This window comes from Ambystoma mexicanum, chromosome 2p (genome assembly GCF_040938575.1).
Source record: "Ambystoma mexicanum isolate Mex_15411 chromosome 2p, UKY_AmexF1_1, whole genome shotgun sequence".
In the NCBI taxonomy this organism is placed as follows: Eukaryota; Metazoa; Chordata; class Amphibia; order Caudata; family Ambystomatidae; genus Ambystoma; species Ambystoma mexicanum.
The window spans coordinates 1,168,864,533-1,168,878,305 of NC_090923.1; the positions used below are offsets into that span (position 1 = coordinate 1,168,864,533).

At 44.7% G+C, this 13,773-nt stretch overlaps 1 protein-coding gene across 4 annotated transcripts in view; it reads right to left on the reverse strand.

Moving 5' to 3' along the window:
* Positions 1–13,773, reverse strand: part of FAM120C (family with sequence similarity 120 member C) — a 1,585,006-nt gene that overhangs the window by 682,160 nt on the left and 889,073 nt on the right. For all 4 annotated transcript variants that reach the window (XM_069645311.1, XM_069645308.1, XM_069645309.1 and 1 more), the window contains exon 10: positions 9,500–9,749. In XM_069645311.1, the coding sequence (XP_069501412.1) occupies positions 9,500–9,749 (250 nt within the window). The remainder of the gene's footprint in view (positions 1–9,499; positions 9,750–13,773) is intronic.

A 13,773-nucleotide genomic window follows, 5' to 3' on the forward strand; every position in this document is an offset into this window, starting at 1 on the left:
CGAAAAACAAACTAATACTCTGCAGCTTCCACTAGATGTCGGCCTATGCACAGCATGTGATCTAAGCAGACCTTCGTTCTGGAGCTTGAAATGAACAACTTGAAGTGCTTGCCTTACAATCTGCGTTTTCTGGAGCCCTTAAGCCCTTATGCCCTTCACTTCCCTGGGGTATACATAAGTGTTATCACCTTGTTGCCCCCTTGTGACTGTCTTTTTTTAATATAATGGTTTTGTAGCTGGTTCCTCCACATCAGGCACTTGCTGACATAGAAATATTTTCAACTTTTCAGTGGGCATTTAGTGTTTCAGCTCTCTGCTGGCTGGCAGGCTCGTGATAATCGGCTATTAATGCCTGGCTATATTTCTTTGTCTCCATTATAATGTATGCACCCCATGGGTTCCTCAGACTTTTTTCCATTCTAAGCAATGGGGGGCCTCCAACCATCATGTTCAAATGGGCCACCTCTCATTTTAGTGGAGAAGAAGACTAAGTATGGCCAACTTAGTCACACAGCCGCTCTACGTTGACCCCAAAAATGGGTTATGGGATTGGTTACATTTTCTTCAAAATTGTTCCTGTATAAAAACAGAACTATTTATATCCAATTTCAAAATGGTAGTCAGAAAAAAGTCCAAGTTATAGATGAATTAGAAAATGGTTTATCAAAACAATATTGATGAGAGCAAAACACTAATATAATCTTAGTGAGGATGCAGCTACACAACACATAGAATTGACTTAATATGCCAATGCATTTCGGAGTATACAGACTCCTTCTTCAGGGCAAGTCTTAATTGTAACAATGTGGACACATAACGAAAATATACATGTGTGAGTCAATAAAGGAAAATAGTTGTAACACATACCAGAATGCAGAATGTTCAGATTGGCGTTGAAATGAGAATTGGGGGATAAACAAAAAACTTCAATGAGTGATAAAAGTAAATGGTAAATCATTGTGGAACTATGTAAATTAAGTTACAAACGGTACCTCTATTGTAGTGTGTAGCTAGTGTAGCTTTAAAGATGTCAGGCGTGTTGATGAAAGTAACTCACGCAGTCCAATGAAGGACAGTAGTCAGCAACGGCTTTCTAAAAGCACACAAGTTCCAATAATCGGAGGCTGAATGGATTAAGGTAAGACAGGTAGTTTACAGTAATCTACATATAATGTTGAAGTACCTGGGTGTGCAGCGCGGCCGTGTAGTAAGCCGTTCGATCGCTACAAAGCATCGCCGTGTTGTAGCGTTGCTTAGAAACAGGTTATTTAAATAACCACGTGACCGCATCGCGTCTGGAAGACGACGCGATGCGGGTGTATTACAAATGGCTCTGCATATGTGATTTGTGGGCCTTTAAGAGGCAAACCAAGAAAATGTGTGATCTAATGGGGTAAAAAAAGGAATAATAGAGTATATATCAAAAAATAAAAAAATCGAATAAGCATAGAACTAGAAGAAATACTACGAGAAAAATGCTAGGACAATGTAAAATAGCATTCAGCCTCTGATTATTGGAACTTGTGTGCTTTTAGAAAGCCGTTGCTGACTACTGTCCTTCATTGGACTGCGTGAGTTACTTTCATCAACACGCCTGACATCTTTAAAGCTACACTGGCTACACACTACAATAGAGGTACCGTTTGTAACTTAATTTACATAGTTCCACAATGATTTACCATTTACTTTTATCACTCATTGAAGTTTTTTGTTGTTTATCCCCCAATTCTCATTTCAATGCCAATCTGAACATTCTGCATTCTGGTATGTGTTACAACTACTTTTCTTTTATTGACTCTCACATGTATATTTTCGTTATGTGTCCACATTGTTACAATTAAGACTTGGCCTGAAGAAGGAGTCTGTATACTCTGAAATGCATTGACATATTAAGTCGATTCTATGTGTTGTGTAGCTGCATCCTCACTAAGATTATATTAGTGTTTTGCTCTCATCAATATTGTTCTGATAAACCATTTTCTAATTCATCTATAACTTGGACTTTTTTCTGACTACCATTTTGAAATTGGATATAAATAGTTCTGTTTTTATACAGGAACCATTTTGAAGAAAATTTAACAATCCCATAACCCATTTTTGTGTACAACGTAGAGCGGCTGTGTGACTAAGTTGGCCATACTTAGTCGTCTTCTCTACTGTTATTTTTTGAGTCAGGGTGTCTCCAGACTCTTCACAGCCTGCTCCCTTGAAGTTTTTTTGAGAATCTTCATTTTTCTTTTTCTACCTTGATACTTATACTAAGGATTAATATCCAGTGGAGCCCACTTGTTCCGTTCCTTGACCACCTCTCATTTTAGCCAGGTCTCGGTAAAGAAAGGGTAAGTGTTTTTAGGTGGATAGACTGGCCTACATTGAATAATGGCCAGTCTAGTCAGTAAGAACACTTATGGTGCACAGCCAGTCTGGATATACTTTCTTCTGCATGGTATTTTTTACTGCTTGCAAGTCCTTATATGCCAATACTGACATAGGTCGGTGCAGCCTGCATGGACATGTATGGGAACAACCTGTAACTGTTGATTTGTTAAGCGCTTATACACAAGTGAAGTGCTTCAAAGCAGTTCAAGGCGGGAAGGGAATACAGTAGTCATTCTTGGCCTTGAAGATTCTGAATGATCTAACAACAATAGCTAGCATACTAGGCGATAGGCATAGCTACTAGTGAAGTGCTTGACAGACAGGAGAAAAAGTGGGGGGTAAGGGGAGGAGCATACAGATCAATAAACTACAGTACTGGCCTGGCGACATTTCAGACTGCTTGGTAGTTGGTCATTCAATGCGCCTATAAATGAGTATTTCAAGCACGACCAAGCTAGGGAGGGGAGACAGGGGGAGGACTGGACAGACAAACTTGCAAGGTCTAGAACATTCAAGGTCAAGGTTGTGCAAGTGCGCAGAAAAGGAAGTGCGAGTGAGGAAAAATAAATGTTATAATGCCATATGTTGTGGGCAAAAGCGGCATGAAATGCATTGGAAAATGCTCTTGGCTCGGTTGGTGACTTGCATCTATTGGGTTTGTCCATGTGCTACCATACAAAAACAATTGCAAACTTTGCTTGCATAACGATAGCTTTTTGTATTTTTCTATCTTATTTGTATTTTATATAGCGCTTTAAGCCAAGGCGCTGTACAGAGATTCAAAAATAGTACACCAACAATGCAGGGAAGTAGCAGGAAAAGCAATTTAACATTTTAACCAGATGGAAGAAAATGGAACTTCAGGGACTTACGAAATAAAGAACAGACAGAACAGAGAGAATAAGAGCATTCCAATGTAGGGGGGGCTAAAAGGGCAAAGGGCCGAAAGAGAGAGACTGCACAAGGAGGACGTGGAGCTACGAGAAGAAATTGGGAAGAACGACAAGTTGTAAAGAAGGAAACCAGAGAAGAGAGGTTGTCCGGAGCAAGACCATTGAGAGACTTGAAGACAAGACATAAAAAGTTAAATTTAAGCTGAGAATGGAAAGGTTGCCAGCCAAGAGAGAGAAGAAATAGAATCACGAAAGGAGAGAAGACAAAGAAGACAGATAGAGGAATTAAAAACAGATCTAATAGGGGCAAGACGAGTAAGTGGAAGACACCAAAGAGCAGTAGAAAAATTAAGTCGGGAGAAGATCAGAGAAGATCAACAATGTGGCTTGAAAGTCAGAAAAGGGCAAGCTTTGCGGATATTGTGTAGTAAGTGAAAGTGACAGGTTCGCAAAGACAGAACTATGGTGAGTAAAGGATAAGGCAGAATGAAGATTTAAAGACCCAGATTGTGAGCAGTAAGAGAAATAGCGAGCTGGGATGGGGAAACAAAACGAGAGATAGGGGGAGGAAGAGCGTTAGCGGAAAGGAAGAGCATCTCGGTTTTGGCTGCATTAAATGTAAGATAGTGAGTAGACATCAAGGATTTGATAGCTAGTAGACAAGCGGACAGTCTGTGGTGAATATTGGAAGGAAGAAAAAGACAGGAAAAGTTGAGCATCTTTGGCACAGAAATGATGTGAAAGACCAAACGAGCAAATAACCGCAGCGAGAGGGGAAGTGTTGAGAGAAAACAGAAAAGAACCCAGGACAGATCTTTGCGGGACACCATGGGCCAGCGAGAAAGTGTCAGATGTTTCACCGGCCCAGGAAACAGATATGGTTCTTTGGACAAGTATGCATGAAACCAGGAAAGAACAGAGGCAGAAAAACCCAAAAGATGAGATGCCAATGTCTAATACAGCTGAAATGTCCAACAGAAAAATAAGAAATTAGTGTTTAGAGTTGCATTCAGTGAGTAACGAATTCAGAACAGAGACAACAGCCGATTCAGTGGAATGGCATGGGCGAAAGCCGGACTGAAAAAATAGAAGAGTTAGAAACAAAAGTAGATACTTGGGAATACACCAACCGTTCAAGTAGTTTAGAAAGATAAGGCAATAAGGAGATGGAACAGAACATTCAAACAAGCCAGGGATCAGCAGTAGTTTTTTTTTTTAGAATTGAAATAATAGAAGCGTGTTTAAAGAATGAGGAAAGGTTGATGTCAAGAGACAGATGTTAAAGAAAGAGGCAAGATAAGAAACAAGGTATGGGTAGACAGAGAATGAGTGCCGAGGGGATAGGATCAGTAGCGGAAGCAGTAGAGTGAGGAGTCTCCCCATTGGTAATCGGTCTGAAGCAGGAAATAGAAACCAAGAGAATGGAGATAGGAAAAATAGATGGAAGTGGAGAAGCAGAGGATTCAATATAAGAGCGAAGAGAAGCACCTTAGAAGAAAACAATTGAGCTGAGGCAGAGGCTAGCTGAGTAATCGGGGATAGGGGGAGAAAGGAGACGTGAAAGGTTCTGAAAAAGACACCTAGGATGGGTTGATTGCGTGTGTAGAAGATCAGAGAAATAAGAGCATTTGGCAGAAAGTAAGCAATCATCATAAAGAACATAATAGGAAAAAAGAATAGTCAGCCGCAGACTTGGACTTAAGCCACTGTCTTTCACTGTCTAGTTACCCAAATTTTCATGAAAGTGATGTAAAATGCACCATTGTAATCCACGGTTTCAAAAATTCTCTTTTTTTTTTAAATATTTATTTACAATTAAACCAATACAGGAATACAACAATCACCAAGCAAATACAATGAATGAAAATGAGAAGAGAGAGAAAAAAAAAAAAAAAAAAAAAAAAAAAAAAAAAAAAAAAAAACACCCACCTCTTGTAATAAAGTCAACTCTTAGGACCAACATAAGTACACATACAGGCCATTTGCTAATACAGGTCTAAGAACGAATCCCACACCTTAGCATGTATATGCAATTTCCTCAATCGCCTAAATATTCTCAGGAGCAAGAACCCCTCTTAAGCACCCCTTGTTTGGTTTGGGCTCGGTCACTGTGCTCTGTTGATCCCACATAACTGGCGCAAACATTTAAGCCTTTCCAAATTCACCAGCCGCCTCTGAACAACTACCTGTCACAGTGTATGATTTGAGTTTTAATGCACATACAGGGGCATGTCGCTCCCTAATGCTGGCGTCCTTCACCACATGTCGTCATGCCATCCCACATATATAGACCCATATGCCAAAAAGGTTAGTCTGGAATAAACCTTTTTTCAGTAGAGAAAAATAACATTGATGTAGCCGATTTGCTGTCGCAATAATAAACCATGTTTGGGATCCTCTGCACAAACTCAAGGGAAGATTTCTCATGTCTTCCGTTTGTGGTGGCGCAGCTCCTGGCCCAGTGCAAAAACATCATAAGGGTGCCTCACCAAATGTTATGCCCCGAGCCTCGCCACATTCTGCGACAGCCCTGTTTAGAGGGTCCCCAGAACACTATGCAGGTGGAGAACTGCAATGGCCATCATGATAAAACGGCAAAAGCCAACTCACGTGATGGAAACAAAGAAGCTGGTCCTTCAAGGCCCCTCTTCGAGCAAGACCTGCAACTGCAGCGGGAGGCTTATTTCACAAGTCTAGGGTCTGCATAGTGCCACAGAACTCCCAAATGAGGTTCAAGGATTGTTATGGTCATCTTGGAACCAGGCCTAGCGATTGTCCCTCTATCTCTCGAAACTATTGATGGGTAATTTCACCATAACCCAGGCTTCCCATGTATTTCATGGAGTTTTGCTAGGACAGTTTCATTGGTGCAACCTGCATTACCCAACCCCTTGTAGGCTCTCCTCCATCTCTAACCACAACCAGTATTCTTCAAAGGTGCGACTAAAAGATCACTTGTATGTTTATTAGTTTGTCCTATCAGGATAGAGGCCGATCAATAACTATGTTTTACTATTCAGTACCAGTATGTGAAGGAGGGGTCATTTCATTTTTGGGAAAGAGGGTTGCCTTATTCTCAGGTTGCACTTGTCTTTGCAGATGAGGAAAAGGCAAACTCTTGCTCAAGACTCCCTACTTGCTTGCGACTGCCTGCAAGCAATCTGCACATTAGGCATAAAACACACCGATGTATGGATACCTTTAGACACACTGCAGCTTCCAACACGAGGTAAGCTCGTGCCTACCAAGGCACCTCTCCATTTTGCCCAGTTTTTTAGGGGTTAATTTGTAATATTGTGTGCTCTGTGCGCATTGGAATCTCCTTTCTCCCCCAAGCCCTCCCTGACCCGGCCCTGGTTCCCTCCTCCCTCCTGCCCCCTCTCCTGATTGGTCAATGGTGGCTGTTAACACACCATCCCAGGGCAGCCCCACAGTAGCAGGTCCAGGGGAGGCCAGGGGCCAGCCACTAACATATACCAAGCCCATACTACCCACAACCATCCCCCTGCCTTTCAGTGACACAACAACAAAACAAGCACTCTGCAGCCTTTCACCCAGTTGTAGCTGAACACACTGAGCTCAAGATTAGAACCAGCAGCGCCCCCACTTGAGCTCCCGGGTGCAGTATCATACTCCAGGTCCCCCCGCACCCCCTCCTCACCCCCCCCCCCCCCCGACAGCCAACAATGAGGTGCCTGCTAAGACATATCCCCACCCCGAAACCAGCAGTAGCAGCCGGGCGCAGTACCCTGACATGACACGACGAACTGACTGCCGTCAACCAGCAATAACGTAGGAACAATTTACAACTCACAAAGCTACTATTCTACAAAACCTAGGCCTCTCTCCCACTATACAGGACTCTCAAATCTAGGTGTAGCCTATATCGCTGCCTATTATATTGTGAAACCTACTGTATTATCTAACCTAGGCCTCTGACACTATACAGGATTCTCAAATCTAGGTGTAGCCTCCAATTCTGCCTGTTATATTGTGAAACCCACTGTATTGCAAAACCTGTGCTTCTCTCCCACTATACAGGACTCTCAAATCTGGGTGTAGCCTCCAACTCTGCCCGTTATGTTGCGATGCCTACTGTACTGTAAATCTAGGCCCCTCTCCCTCTATACAGGACTCTCATCTAGGTATGTCCTCCATGTCTGCGTATTTATTGCTGAAACCCATTGCACTATGAAACCTAGACCATGTTTATTATTCTGTGAAACCCTTGCGAAACCTCAGTCTCTCTCCCGCTATACAGTACTTTCTAATCTAGGTGTGTCCTCCATCTCTCCCTGTTGTACCACTGAATTCCACTGCACTATAGACCTAGGCCTCCCTACCACTAGGACCCCAAGTCTAGATGCGTCTCTCCCTTACCAAGTCAAACGTGAAACCCAATATACTGGATCCCAATCTAAATCATACCCACCCATAACTACCTTTATACTGTAAAACCCAATTTATTCAAAAACTAGGTCCCCCCGCAACCCCCCATGGTACAGGACTCTCAAATCGAGGCCTGTCGCCTCAGACACTGGAAAAAGATCGCTCCAGCTGAACAAGTTCAAAGCCTACGGTACGTATATCTCACATCACCAGTGTGGACACAGGCACGGCCAAGCATCCATGCACTGTAGAATGCGGCTATGGTTACGCTCCTCCGGGCTAGCATTGCACATAGCCGTCCAGACTGAAACACCAGACGTACCGCAACACCTCTGCCACTAGCATAAAGCGGCTACCAACCGAAAGGCACTCGGTACAGCTGGCCACACATCGACTCTCTGAACAATAGCAATCTATCCCAAACCACCTACAGCACCCACCCACATGCATGGCCTCTTTTTGGGATGCTTAGTTGAGCCTAGCCAGCCACCAAAGTCCTAGACCGTCAAAATGCACACATGCATCTCCTAAGCTAAACTCTTAGAATTTTATTTTCCAACACATTGACTACGGTCAATAAGAGCGTTCCAACCGAAAAAGCACATTGAGGCCACACAAGTGGGGAAAGAGCGCTATATAAATAAATACAATACTATACAATACAATGCTGTACTTCAGAATTAAATATCATCTTAGATTTTGGGAATGGAATTGCAGGACTATCCACTAAAAAATGAAGCAAGTACATACCGGTCTTTGCTTAATATATACAGATTATTATGGTTTGCAATTGTTTGGAAGGAGGGAACTTTTCTTTCCTGGCACTCCCACGCAGGCCTTTGACACGGTTAGAACAGTTTTTTTATTTTTTATTTCTGAAGTCCAACTAGAGCTTCAGGGAGTCATGCATCTGGGGAAGCGCATGGGGCCACTCTTGAAGTGGGGCTATGCCACCTGGGAACATTTGGTGGCGTAGACGGAGCGTCCGGGCCTGTCTTGGGAGGGATGGGGGCTGTGGCTTTCAGGTGGTCTGAAGAACGCTGGGGCGCTGTGTATTGTAGAAGCGAAGGGTTTGCTTGAATACAGGTGGGCAAGGATGAAACTTGGGGGAGTAGCTGCTATAGCATCTTATGTGGGCACAATCGTGGGAACCAACTCAGCACTTGTGGGTCACAGCCCAAAGTATAACCTGTAAGTATAACTAATAGGCTTTCAGGGTTAGTCGGGCCTGCAGCACATGCTGAATGGCAGTCAGCTGTCCTTGGGCAGTGGAGCCAGGTTATATATACTTTTGGAATGCAGTCATTGGTTCAAGGGTGGCGGACCCTGTCGGTCATGCAGTGACACTCTGTTACGGGAATAGTTTGATAAACCAACCCAGTTACAAGTACACCTTGTAACAGATATTACTTTGTAGCGCACAGTTCAGTGCTAGTAAAGTCACATACTTTTTATTAATTATAAGGACTAAGACATAATCCACTAACCCAAAAGCTCAAATTTCTGCATACTTAACTCACACAAAGATCCACACAGCCACCATGTCGCAAAGCAAACCGCATGCACTTCACCACACTGAAACACAAACAACACATAAGACGCACCAACAGCACACAAGGACTCATATCGATACAATATTTACACCCAAGCTCAGCGCACAGTGAAAACCGAACTGAAGCTGCCAACAGGACACCACCTTTCTCACTTTCCTACTCCCTCTTCACCCCAATAACCCCACCCCGCCTTCTTGTTTGCAGATCCGCCTGAGAGCCTGGGGACCAATTCCGTTGGTGACGTACACGGTACGAATACCTTTAACATTCCTTTTTTCCACTTACCGGAGTACACAGCACATGAGCAGCAAGTGCGTTGGGATGTTGGCTGGATTGAGCATACTCGGAGTGTCCGACTTCATGCAGGCCAGAAATGCCCTCATCCTTCGGTTCTTGTCCTCAACAGCCTTTCCAAGCCACAGTTTCTTGAGGTTTGGGCACGTCCATTCTCTGAAGGTCAATGCAGAAACTAGCTCGGGAGTCTGGGGTGACTTACCCTTATAGGCCGACCATTCTTTTACAATAACTGGAGGGACTGAGAATAAATAAGGAAAAGGAAATTAGTCATTGTACAAAGCAATGAATTGCCTCTTAACATTACATTTCCCAGTGCATGACAAGCATTATGTTATGGCTATAGATGTTAAGAATACTTTCTGCTATTCAATAGATGACTTTGCATTTGGCTAGTTGAACCTATCTTGTGAAACAAACGTTATATTTCTACCGTAACAGAAGGGAACAGTAGTTGCATGTAATCAGTACTCCATCATATGTCTCCACAATATAATAAATACACTCTAGTCACATGAAATGGATTGCGGAACACATTTTAAAAGACATATTTGACATAAACCAATGATTTACCTGAATAAAACAATTTTTAGGTTTAATTTAACCCCAGAAAAACGTAAAATTATGAAAGCTACACCTAGAATGGGAAATGCAGCAAAGCTATGAACACGCTCACTGGAGGTTAAGTGCATTACCAAAGATTTCCAGGGTTCACCATAACACACTGCAGTGCCCATTAACCTTAATTTTATTTTTGTACAAATAATGGGAAGGATATCCTTATGAATATTGAAAGCTCAAATGCCAAAATGGGTCCAGTACTTTTCTTTGAACCACTTGTAGCGGCCAGGAACTAGGGGACTTTTAGCACACTCGTTTTTAGAGAATAAAAGATTGTTTATTAGGAGAGGCATGGATTCTTTGTTTTCATGAGGGTGCAATTATACTTTTATATCCTGTTTAAATTATGTGTATAGTTTGTATACTGCTGTCACATATGGCACAAGTATGGGGCCATGCAGCTCTTTCTAGTCTCCCTTAAGGTTGGCGCCCTAACCTGGGCGTCCATATCCCTAGTTAGTTCTGAGAATAATAACCCCTACTGTCTAATGGCTAACCATGGCTGGATGCAACTCCCAATTGCCAGCTGTCTAAACTCCCTCTGGGACTGTCTAGCTGTCCATATTCCAGACAGTTTATATTCCGAGGGAGTTGGGAAGTGCCCGACACTTACTCAGTTATATATAGGATCACTCTAGCCCACATTAACCATTGACTTCTAATCTTAATGTGTCACACTCAACCTTACTGCACCCACCACTCTTAAGGCCTTTTCAATGCTTCACTCCCAATTCTCACCTCCACCCCTTCATGTTACTACTTTACTACTCCCACCACTACTACTCTCCTCCAACCACCAGCAGTACTATCCTCCTACCTCAACACCACCACCATTACTACTCTCCTCCCACCACTACCCCTCTTACTCCTACCGCTTCTACCCTTCTTCCATCACTAATACAAGAACTCCCCTCCCACCAATATTACTTATTTTCCTCTCACTACTACTCCTCGTCGTCGTCCTCCCACCACTCCCACTCCTCCCATCACTACTACTCCTCTCTGCTTCCCTCCACCACTATTCCTCTCTCCACCATTCTTCTCACCAATACTATTCCTCCTCCCACTACTACTCCTGCTCCATCCACTACTATTCACTTACCACCACTATTACTACTCTCACCACTACTCTTTCATCTCCCACTACTCCCCTACTTCCACCACTACTTTTCCTCCTCTCACTACTTTTATAGCCTCCTCCTCCCACCACTAGTATCGCCACCATCACTACAACTAATCACCTCTTCCCACCACCACTCTGCATCCTCGCCTCCTCCCACCACTACTGTCAGTTATGGAACACATGTCTGTGGTGAACCTGGACTTGCAGTTTTGTAGAAGACGAGGAGGGAGGTCAGTCGCCAGGGTGGTTCTTAACAGTCCCTCTGGAATAAACAGAATGACAGGTGAACCCATTGCGGCGGCTGCCCAGGGAAAACCTCAGACAGAGAAAAAAAAACATTAGTCTCAGAGGTGTCAGTGCGTAGTAGCTTGTAGAGGAAGTGCTGTGAATGGACCAGTGCTTGCACAGGCCAGTCCAGAGCAGTGCTGGGGGCACACATCATGTACTAACAGTGCTATGATCACACAGCCGAACCGTTGCAGGGATCACCCTGGTAGATGTGGTCACATGGCAAGACATCTGCTGCCCGAGTGCCCCCGGACCAGCAGCTACACTGTGGTCACTCAATAGGATAGTGGCCTGGGGTCACCCCGGTTACACATGCTGATCTGGGGCACCCAGATCAGCAGGGCGGCAGGACCGTGGTCACACGGGTTCAGCCTGCAGGCCCAATGAAATGACACACAGAGAGATAAGTGCCTTGCCATGGAGTCGGCTGCACTTCTGAGGCACGTGCAAGCTGAAGCTCTTTTTATTAGCAGTCAGTAATGACATCATCAAGATATATCCTTAAAGGAGCAACACCACAGGCAATAGGCAATACAGTCTAGAAGGAGTGGGCCGTTGCAGGAATAGAGGGGAAAAACCAGGCTAGGGACCGGAAGAAGGAAGGCAGTTGGAGGAAGCTGGGCAGAATCTGAGAGTACCAGCAAGGAACTCAGAATAGGACAAGGGAGAAACGAAGAGTCAGGTTCTAGGAAGGTAGAGAGAAACAGGGTAGCATCCGCACTGAAGAGCACTAACCTGTGCATTGCGATGCACTGCATGAGAGATCTGTCCCTCCACTAGGGAGCTCTGTTCCCTGTTACGAGCAGCCCTTCATAATGGGCGGTGCCATCTTGGATTGACATCACTGCATCTTGTAGTACGTCACCCTTGTCGGCCATCCTGGGATGGGCAGGCAACAAGAGAGATGATGTAGTGGCTATCATTGGATGGGTGGGTATGATGAATACAGTCACGAAAGGAACAGGTCTCCTTTCCTCCAGATGGTCCAGCCATGGGAACAACGGTTTGTGACGAATACTATTAATCCTTCCAGGACTACTACTCCTCCTCCTCCTCCTCCTCCCACCACCAACACTACTACTACTATTACTACCCTCCTCCTAAAACTAGCATTACTACCTCCCTACTACACCCCCCTTCCAAACTACTCAAATACGATCATTCCACTCTGTATCAGCCGCTTCACATTCACTACTTTCTAAACAGTCACCCCTACCATACACAACCACCCACCCACCCCCAGTACCCTTGCACTCAACTAAACCAATACCTCACTGTATAAAATAAAATTACCCACACTCTGCATCTACCACCTGCTTGTCTCTTGGTCTGCCTCCTTCTCCTTCCCTGACCTCACCCTGACTACAGACACTTTGTTTCCGGTACTGGGTTTCAATTCTTCCCTGCCCGCCTGATTAGCCAGCTCTACTGGGACAATCTTGTCCTGTCTTTTCTAGACAGCGTGTGGATGTGCAGCCCGAAAGAGAGGAGTCCCAAAGAAGACTCAGGTCGGACGGATCCGGTCTCCCGATTCCAAATGGCCACGAGGTGGAGCTGGAGGCACCTTATCTGGAGTGGAGTGTGCTGCACAGTAAGCACACAGGAGGCCATCAGGCAAAGAAAGTGCTGGAACCACCATACCAAGGTGGTTGTTGGCCTGCAGAGGGACAGAAGCCTCTCGGGCATAGGAAACACCTGCTGAACTGTAGTGTTCCAAAACACCCCTAGGAAGAACAGTTACTGAGGGGGGCATAACTGACTTCCTCTGGATGAAGGCGATCCGCCAATCTCTGGCAGGAGTGCACCACCCAGTCGGGTGACCCCGCCCTCACTAGCCAGTCGTCCAAAGAAGGGTACAGAAGATGTCCCTCCAAGCGGAGAAGACACGCCACTGCGTTCATCAACTTCGTGAAGACACAAGGAGCCGAGATCAGGCAAAGGGCAGCAACTTGCACTGAGAGTGGTACGATATAATCGTGAACCTCAGAAACTTCCAATGCAGTTGGTAGAGGGGAACCTGCAGCTACGCATCATTGAGGTCCAGGGAACACATCTAGGCTCCTGCACACAGACACTTGGCTGTGTGCGTGGGAGTAATCATCCTGCAGATTTCCAGCAGTAAAGACAGTTTAGAAATTACCAGTCCAGGACAACCCTCAGGCCAGCCTGGTTGTTCTGGGGTACTGCAAAAACCCTGGAATACTACCCGGGCCCTGGGACACTGTCCCGGAAC